Here is a 9,898-nt window from a genome sequence, read left to right on the forward strand (position 1 = left end):
TTTATTTTAGTTATTTGACACATACTCTGGTATGACAGCTGTGACATGAAATGAATTGGCTGTTTACAACCTTTAACCTCGCAAAACCATCTGGGAAGGAGTGCATAAAAACCTGTTTGGAAAAGGCCAGCCATTTTCTATTGGCTTGTTTTGTTTGAAGCCTGGTTCTCTCCCAAGGTTATTAACGTAAAGTCTATTTTTGAAAGCCCATTGCAAATTGTAACCTACATAGGAATCAGGGTAGTGAGATAAGAAGCGATATTGTTTTCTGGTAGCCTTGACAGCTCGAACAGTGCAACTAAATAAATGCAAATTGATAATGCAAGCAAATAGAAACAAATAACAACGTATGTGAAGTATTTAGGCTAAGGCTTAGTGGAGTCTACTTTACTTGTATACAGTGGACTTCCAGCATGTTTCTGAGTTTGCAGCACCCTTTGGTAATAGCTCGGCGGAATTTTCACTCGTTCTCAATTTGATGAACATGTTTGTACAATCTGTGTGTGTTTTTATAATCTTAGTTTGAGCCGAGGATCTGTGCCAATAGGCATCCCCCCCCTCCCCTATATTTTCAGTTGTCTTGTTCTAGTTTGCAAGCAGTGTGTGCAGGCCTATGAAGATTTCAGCTTAAAGCATGAAAACATGAACAACTATACTGTAGGTGTGTGTATACTTTGGCTATATAAAAGTCTACACACCCCTATTCAAATGTCAGGTTTTTGTGATGTAAAACAAGACCAATATAATGCTGCATTCGAGGATGGTGGGAAGTCGGACTTTTCCAAGTTCAAACCAGGAAGTATGTACGGAAATCCCACTTGCAAAGTTGGAAGAAAAAAAAGGTACCCTGATTTCACCGACTGACATCATGTGACATCACTCTACAATGGCGACCCCTTTGGAAACACAGACCTTGAATGGTAAAACACAATTTACTCGAGTATAAAACTATATAGCTTTCGTCATTCAAAAATATTCAACATAACTTCATGTAACACAACGTATGTGACAGTATGCCGCTATCTCCCTGCATGAAATTATGCGGTGAACTACTGAACTGTATGAAATACTTATGAAATAAAATAAAAACAATAAATGAAGCAAAATTGCGAGAAGGTAGAGATCAAAATGAGTTTTGAGGACCAATAATTTTATATATATTTATATATATCCGCCATTTTCGTTTTTTACTTTAGCCTCAAACGCTTTCAGGTCGGAACTGGGAAAAACCAACTCGGATATATCTGACTTCTGACCATCCTCAAATGCAGCATAAATCTCTTAGATCCTTTTTTACCATTATTGTGCGGCCTTGAGCCTGAACAACTCAATTGAAGAAAAAAAAAAAAGGACAATAACAAAATCTCCCAAACACATGTGGGAAAATGTGTTTGGACTAAAACCAAAGTTGAAATGTTTGTTCATGACTCCAAAGGTATGTTTGTTTGTTTTCAAACACAAACACAGCACATACTGCTAATCACAATAAAACCGCAATACCTTTAGTGAAGCGCAGTGATGGCAGTATCATGCTTTGGGCTGTTTTTCATCCAGATGGAAATCGGGAGTAAAGTGGAGGGAATTATGAACAGTTTCAAATACTGTAGCAGTTGAAGTAAGAACAAAAACGTCAGGCTTCTGTTAGAAAGCAAAAAACAAACAAAAAAATCAAGAAATGCCTGGAGAGTGGCTTAAATTTAATTAAACTTTTTAATTGGTGTCTCGTGTGTGTTGACTCAATCACAAGATTGAATGTAATTGGCTAATTTAATCCATATGTGAATATGTAACAGTGTGAGCACACTTGTGCAACCTCCTTATTTCGGTTGTTCATTTTACTTCCACTGTCAATTTTGTTTCCTATTGTTTATTTTTTTCTTTCTTTCTTTTGAAGGTTCAGTTAATTTGTACTGTGGGAAAGGTTTTGAAATAATTGATCTTGGGTCTTACATAAATCACAATAATTTGAACAGGCTACATTTTTTATACTCCATTGTATTGACATATCAAATGCAATTAGTACAACAGGTTTGTAACAGCACTGAGAAAGAAATGTAAGAAAACTTAAAAGCAGACAATAAGGCTTAGTCTAATTATAAACAATAAATAAATTAAATTAAATAAAGAGGGTAAAACTAATAGGCAACGCAAAAATAAAGCTGGATCAAAAATTACACGAGAAAAATGTTTTTCATCCCTGAAAAAAAAAAATCGGAGGAACTGACGTCATTCATGACGACACTTCCAACAAACAACAAATATGGCGGCCCCCTTCGAGCCGTCTCATGTTGCTGATACTCAGCCAGCGAATGAACCTATTCAAATGGATCTAGGGTCCGCCGATGATAGTGTACAAAGCACGGGCGAAGTGCTGGTGAAACGGGATCCGGCAATCCCGCTCCATTCCGCTCTGACCGGCACGCAGCCGCTTGTTTGGTCACAGGATCACCGCCTAACAGTGTGCACTGCCAAGTCGTTGGTAGTAATGGAGCTGGTTTGCGACATTCACAGCAGCAAAGAGGATCTGATACTGAATAGGACTTCAATTCCCGTCCCCAATAAGATTTACAAAATGCGGGTAATTATGCTCTACTTTGACCACTTTAAACACGAGGGAAACTACCTCAAAGACGTCTGCAAAGCTGGACTACAGTCAGCGGTAGCAAAAGTACAAACGTGCAAGCAATGAATTTTTGCTGCAAATTATATACCATCCTCGTTAATATTGTTAATGCAGTGGTTATTTTGCCGTAAACGGCGCAGATTGGTCAATCGCCGAGAAATTATTGACCTGCCGTGAATCAGCTATTTTACCGTGATTACAGTAGTTTGGCCGTGAAAATGTTATTTTAGCGTAATATGTAGGCTGCCGTGTTATTACGGTTCAACGGGCTTTCAGACTAGCTGTCTCCCGATTCCAGCTGTGGCCGTTAGGGCAATGTCAGTCCTGTAATTTTGTCTGCAGATTCGTCACAAGCCACATCGAAATTGTTCAATTCTTCAATAAACACGTGACACAAAACGGCTTGTTTACGTATTTTTTTTGTTTTTTTAAAGGCCATGGATGGTGAATATCTTAACACGTAGTGCAGGGGTGGGCACACATGGTCCTCGAGGGCCGGAGTCCTTCAGGCTTTAGATGTTTCCCTTCTCCAACAAAGCTGATATATGATCAGCTCTGCATAAGCTTGGTAACGATCCTGTTGATTGGAATCAGGTGTGTTGCAGCAGGAAACCTCCAAAACCTGCAGGACGCCGGCCCTTGAGGACCGAGTTTGCCCACCACTGGTGTAGTGTCATTGTCTCAAAAATCCTCACTCAATGAAATTCTCAACCACGGCTGACTTTACCTCTCTCTAGTTACATCATGTGATCATCTGTGGATGAGAAGAAAAAAAAACTGGCCAATTTCGATAGAGTAAGGAGAAACAATTGCAGATATCAGTGTTCAAAAAGTAAGTTGGCATAAAAATAAATACACAAGTAAATTACAAAGATAGATTCTTGACAGGTAAATAAAATTTAATAATGTCAAACTTGTTTCCTTTTTTTTGGGCGGATAACTTTTGTTATTTAATAATTTGTGTGTGTTTCTGTGTGTGTTAAACATATAGGTTGGACTCCCAAGAGAGCAGCTTAAGGCCATGAAGCACTTCACCGCACACTGTGACATGCCCACAAAGCAAGAGTTTCACTTGGATCGAGTGATGAATCCCTTCAGAGGAGAATTCAACGGAATTAAATACGCTAGTTGGTCGCCGTTAGGTTGCGATTCCAGCGGGCGCTGCTTGCTAGCGTGCCTAACTCTTGACCACAGACTCACCATCCATCACAGCAACAAGCGTCTCGTGTGGAGCATGCTGGTCGATCTCACCGAGAAGTACGGTGAGATACTCCAAAAACGAGAATACGCCAAGCAGGACGGAAATCTGCCCAAGGAAAACTTGTTGAATTTTGAGGAGCTGCAGCGGCGGTACCAAATGCAGACCCCTGTGAGGATGGAGTGGTCGAGCATTTACACGCTCAAACAGGCGCAGTCTGACAACACCTGCCTTAATGTGGAGATGGTCCTCCTCGCCATCCTGATGGAAAACGGCGACCTTGTTTTGTGGAAGTTGGTGTTGCCTTTTGAGAACGGCGCCGATGTTGTTTTTTATGAAGCCATTGAGTCGGGTGTGAGCAGTCCCACTGGTTTGGCCTGGTGGGAGTATGAACATGCAGATCGGCGAATGAGCGGCTTGATCGTGGGAAGCCAATCGGGCCCTGTTAAGATCATGCCAGTCAGCTTGGCGGGGGTCAAGGGTTACTTCACCCTGCGACACCCCGTCATCCTCTGGAAGGAGTGCGACCGCATGGCCGTGGAGAACATCAAATGCGTCTCATTGGTCCACCCGCTTCGCAAAACGAACTGCAGCCTCATCGTGGCGTCTCGCGGTTGCTACGTCTTTTGGGGCTTGCTCATGATTTTGCCCGCCGGACTAAACGTGCACACTTCTCACATGGTGGGCCTCCACTCTCTCCCCGTGGCGTCGCTGGCTGTGAGCCAACACGGCGTTGTGTACACGTGCTCCACCGATGGGCGCATCAAAAAGCTGACGCCCACATTCACAGAAAGCACTTTGTCTTTCAAACGAGAGGACATTTTGTGTCCCGACAGTCTGACTGACCGGCGTCCGCACGGGATTGCCGTTAGCCACAATGAAGCTTATATTGCTCTGGTCAGCACGCAAGGTTTGCTTGACTCATTTCACCCAGTTCTCAGGACCTACCACGTGCACTTTATCGCTTTAAAGTCGCCAGAAACGGCAGCTGGGCTCCTGTTAAACCCCCCCACGGAGAACCTGTACAAGCAGGCTGACCTGCTGGACCTTGTGAGGTGGAACATCTTGAAAAACAAAAGCATTCCTCAGGCATTACAGCGGGAGCTCGATCAGAAGATCGGCGAGGTGGATTCTCCCTACTTCTGGCGCTTGAAACTATTTTTGGTTCGGTTTCTGCACCAGTCACTTCAGACGCCGCCGACAGACCACCACTGGAAACCTTCTGACAAGTTCAGCAGTGTGCTCATGCAGGACGAAGAGGACGAGGACGGCGACACCGACAAGGATTTGGACGGAGAGCGCAAAGAGGCCGGCTGCAGCAAAGCGGCGAAGAAGGAGAATCCCGAGGAGCAGATGGAGCAGGCGCAGGCGTGGATCAATTTGGTGGAGAGCCACCTTGTGAGAGAGAACATGAAGAAGTTGCTTGGGGAGGTGTACCTCAACACCCAGAAAACACAGAAGACGTGCGTCCCTACTAGCGGTCTGGCTGAGCACCTCATGAAGGACTCCGATGACAAAAATGCCGAGGTAACAAACCCCGATCGACTTCTGTGAAATTGACGAAGCCTTTTGTGCATCGCGGTGATTCTCTTTTTCCGAATTTTATGAAAAACATTCTTGAATCCAAATAGAATATCTTCTGCACTCGCTTCGTGATACTTGCTTCAGGATGTGGCCTGTGTACTCCGTATCATAGCATACTGGTGGGCATTCACTAGCCAGGTTTGTGCGCACGCCATGAAAAATAACTTTTATAAACAGAAACGGCACATGTTCTTGTAAATGCGGATTTAAAAAAAAATAATGTAACAAATAAATTATTAGAACAGCGTCACGTATGATGGTCAAACTACTCAAATTGTTTTACATTTGAGGCATATTTTGCATGATTCTGGTCAATTCCAAATGAAATCCTACAATTCAAACTTCAAGGTACCACTCAAATAAAAATGGAAATAATCTGTTGCAGAATCGAACTGTTTCCATAAAAGTACAGACAACTCATGTTTAATGTCATACAAGTCCAGTAGTGCTTTGAGATAAGAGTGACCCAATTTAGGAGTTTTTTAATTTAATTAAAAAACTAGATTTTTCTTTTGTCTTACGAACACAAACTTCACACCAAGAATGAGTTTGGTAGATTTATGTAATATAAATATTGTTCAAAAATGGCTTAAAGGGGAAGTCAACCCCCCAAAAATGTTTTTGCAACAATTATATGCTCTATGCAGCCCCACTAGTCTAAATATGGCATTCTGGTTAATAGGTTTGCGGAATATGAGTTAAGCAGCACAATCCAGCCGTTTTTATCCATCTCAGTGGAAGGCCATTTTGTCACAGTGCAGCTTCAGAAAATAGGTGAGCTGTGATTGGTCGTTGCCTGAGACCTGAGCAACATTGATGTCATCTTCAGTCGACAACAAGTGGCAAAATGGCCACCCCCTAAGAAAGATAAAAATGGCTGGATTTTGCTTCAAAACTCATATTCCACAAATGTAATATCAGGACGTCATGTTTACACTAGTGAGGTCACATATAACAAATTATTGTCAAGAAATGTTTAAGGTTGACTTTAACTTTAAAGGCAATTATTGCCATTCTCACCTGAAGGTTAGGCACACGGGCTAACAATTAACATCTATGTGGCCGTGTTGTTTTTACCCTTTATGAAATGGATATCGGAACACAAATGGGGCAGCACATGTAGACATTATAACACAGGGATGTGATTTTTCCGTTAATTCGCGGAATTCCGCTTTTTTTTATCTCCAAAAATAAAATGTTACAATTTTTTAATTTTTTAAGTGATAAAAAATCCGATTTCGTCTCAACAGCGTTCCATTTTAGTGTTTCCGTAACTGAAATGAAACTGATCTTGCGATTGGCTGAAGTCTCCGTGTTGACCAATAAACGCGCTTGTTATAAAGGCATAGGAGTATGCCATTGTTAATTTCTCAGACGTTTTTGCCGGGTGTTTAAAGAAAGATGTCCGTGATCGAACGCAAAGATGCTCCGCGAGTTAAGGAAATTGACAAGATCGTAAAAAACAAGTTTCTATGGGACTGGTTAGAGAAGGATATATCTACAAATGTTGGAAAGAAGACTGTGACGAATTTGTTCAGTGACTTTATTCGGAAGATCGATCGTGCCGGGAAAGTGCTTTGCATTTGGTGCCATGATACCATTGACTATGGTGGGAGAGGTTTCAAAGCTCTTGAAAGTCACGCAAAGAGCAAAAAACACGTGAAAGAACTCCAGTCAAGAACAAATTATTCCATCGCTGGAAGTTTCGGTGCCCAAACGAAAACTCCAAAACTTTACGGCCTCCATCCCTTATTGACATCACAATCGGAAGCGGTAATAGAGAGACGTGATCCACCCCAACAACCAGTTGCTGACAGAGTCGTGAATTTTGAGGTCGGTGGTAAACGTTTCAAATTAATCGAAATCAAATTTTCGAAAATATTATAACGTAATAAAAATGGCCATAAATATTTAACATGGTTAATCATTGACACAAACTCAAATGAATGCTGCATGTTTGCACTTTTCAGGTTTCAATATGTTGACTGTCTTGATGTATGCAGTTACAGAGATGATCTTAGTCAATCATGCATTCGACGAATGCATGATTGTGTTTTTACCAGAGCTTGCTGCATGAGGTATTTTATGTTTTTGTTATGCATTATGTATTAAATTAAGAATGATTGATTAAATGATTTATTGCATGGTAAATATATATGATGATATTCTCAGTGATAGTTTTTAAAAGCAAAGGCAGTCCAATGTTTTTGAATGTGACTGATTTTGAGTTGACTAAAACTGCAATTTTATATGGGATAGTTCAATATACATTGAAAATTTATGCTGTTGTTTTGTCTATTTCTTTGTCATCTGAGTGCATTGAAAGTACTTAAAAACACGGAAAACCCATGAGCTCTGGACCTAGCTGAGTGCCCGCCGCCCCCAGACCCCCGGCTAAATTTTCAGATAATTTCACTTTGGTCAAATCACATCCCTGATAACAGCACTGAATGAAAGGCGTATTTAATAGGGCCGGGAATCTTTGACTCATGATTCAATTCGGTTCCGATTTTTGGGTCTGCGGTGCGATTCAGAATCGATTATCGATTCAGAACGATTTTAGATTAAAAATTATTTGATTGACAATGATTTCTGCTTCAATTTATAGATATGCAAAGAATTGTCATGATCTACTCCAGTCTGACTCGCTAATGCTAATTAGCGCGCTACTCGTGGCACTTTTATCACTCAAAAGAACGACTATACATACAAAACGCTTCAGGAATGTATACAGAGAAGCATCTTAACATCCTACACTGCAAAAAAAAAAAAACTTTTATTGGAATAACTTGATCATGACTTTTCGCATTTATGTGGCTACAACGTAACAGTGTATCAGAACGAGCGGAACCACACTGCCCCTAAGTGGCCAAATCGTGCACAACATGAACAGTGCTCCCAATAAAGGCACACACAAACAAGGGCAAGACAGTATAAAATAATTGAAATTAAATCAATTTTGGGACATTTAAAATCGATTCTGAATCATACTAAATGAGAATCGATTTTTTTTGGCACACCCTTAGTATTTAACTCATTCAATGCTAGCACAGCAAAAAAGAATATTTGATGTCTTTGAGGTTAACTCCACTGAATGGACTGTTCAAAACATTTTTAAAAAATGGCCACCAAGTCCCCTTTCATGTCAAAATTAACGGAATGTTCATATCACTCATGGGGTCTTGGATTAAATGTGTCTATATCTTAGGTCCTGATTGGCCACATCAAGAAAAAGATGAACAAGCAGACGTTCCCGGAGTGTTGCAGCTTGTGTCAAGAGGTGCTGCCCTTCACGGACCACAAACAAGCAGTGTGTGGAAACGGTCACGTATGGTTCAGGTAGCTACTGACCTATCAGACACCCAGAGTGGATACTTTTTTTGATGCTGCCATCATGTTATACCCTATTTTGATTTGTACACATGCAACCTACTTGTTACGTGACATCCTAAACGTCAGCTCTCGTCTTTTTTTCCCGTGATCTCATCCAGGTGCGTGCTGTCCTACCAGGCATGCCAGACCCTGACGTTCAGACGCTGCCTCTTGCAGGATAGCATCTCCGGAATCCCACAGCCTGACGGTTAGCTGCACTTCCTATCTTATTCCTGTTAGGTTTGTAAACTGCCTGTATTAATAGGAAAAACTAGTCTAGTCTAGTTAAATAAGTAAGTCATCCAACTTCGCGAGAATGTGGTATGTACACTTCCAAGTATGTTTGAATGTATTTGCGAGTAAGTTCGAACGTACTCGGCAGTCAAAAATGTTGACTCCACATTGGAAGTTCCGCACTTCCATACAAAAACTTCACAGACTATGGAAAAGGTTTGTTCGAATGGAGTTGTATTGTAGTCTGTTCATATTGTCTGATGTATTTCCCTTAGACCCACAGTGGATAAAGAAGATACTCCAGACGTCGTGCGCACTCTGTGACTCGCCAATGATCTAGAGCTAAACCCAACCGCAGCAACATCAGCACATTCCTGCAACCGCCTCAGTTTTAACAATCACTGAATCGTGTCTGTTAATTATATCATGTTTATATTTATGTCTTAAAATTGGAAATAAAAGTCTTTGAAGATGTGTTCACGCTTGTATTTTTTTCAGCAGCTGAGCCTGTAAATGAAGTTGCTGTGGCTTTGAATTAGTATTTTAATGAGGTAAAACTGGTGGACTCAAACTTTACACTTTTTTTCTGCCCCCCCCCCCACCCCCCCCCCCCCCCCCCCCCACAAAAGAAATCAACCCAGGCACAGTGTTTGCACAAAGATGCAAAGGCAAGTTTGAAATGTGGTTATATCTGGAGGCTTTCATTATTCAGTAGAACTTGAGGGCACCATAAATAAGTTGCTTCACCCCCCCCACATTTCTCCTGTATTTCCAAACCTTTGGTGTAGTTTTATTGCAAGTAAGTGGAACTTACTTACCGCTAGACCTATTTTAGTAATTTTATACTTTTTCTTTCTTTTTTTGAGTGCAACAAATAATACATTCTG

General features: G+C 41.2%; 1 protein-coding gene across 2 annotated transcripts; it reads left to right on the forward strand.

Moving 5' to 3' along the window:
- Window positions 1-2,260: 2,260 nt before the first annotated feature.
- gtf3c4 (general transcription factor IIIC, polypeptide 4) lies at window positions 2,261-9,487 on the forward strand. Of its 2 annotated transcripts, XM_086097667.1 has the most exons (6): window positions 2,450-2,578; window positions 3,361-3,455; window positions 3,615-5,348; window positions 8,614-8,744; window positions 8,897-8,985; window positions 9,287-9,487. In XM_086097667.1, the coding sequence occupies exons 3-6, from the start codon at window positions 3,645-3,647 to the stop codon at window positions 9,349-9,351; spliced, it is 1,989 nt and encodes a 662-aa protein (XP_085953793.1). In that variant the 5' UTR covers window positions 2,450-2,578; window positions 3,361-3,455; window positions 3,615-3,644; the 3' UTR covers window positions 9,352-9,487. The 2 variants fall into 2 exon arrangements, with proteins under 2 accessions (XP_085953792.1, XP_085953793.1); XM_086097666.1 differs by lacking the exon at window positions 3,361-3,455 and having other exon boundaries at window positions 2,261-2,578.
- The last annotated feature ends 411 nt before the right edge of the window (window positions 9,488-9,898 follow it).

This window comes from Leptonotus elevatus, chromosome 15, assembly GCF_054856555.1.
Source record: "Leptonotus elevatus isolate MCC_2025b chromosome 15, RoL_Lele_1.0, whole genome shotgun sequence".
Classification (NCBI taxonomy): domain Eukaryota; kingdom Metazoa; phylum Chordata; class Actinopteri; order Syngnathiformes; family Syngnathidae; genus Leptonotus; species Leptonotus elevatus.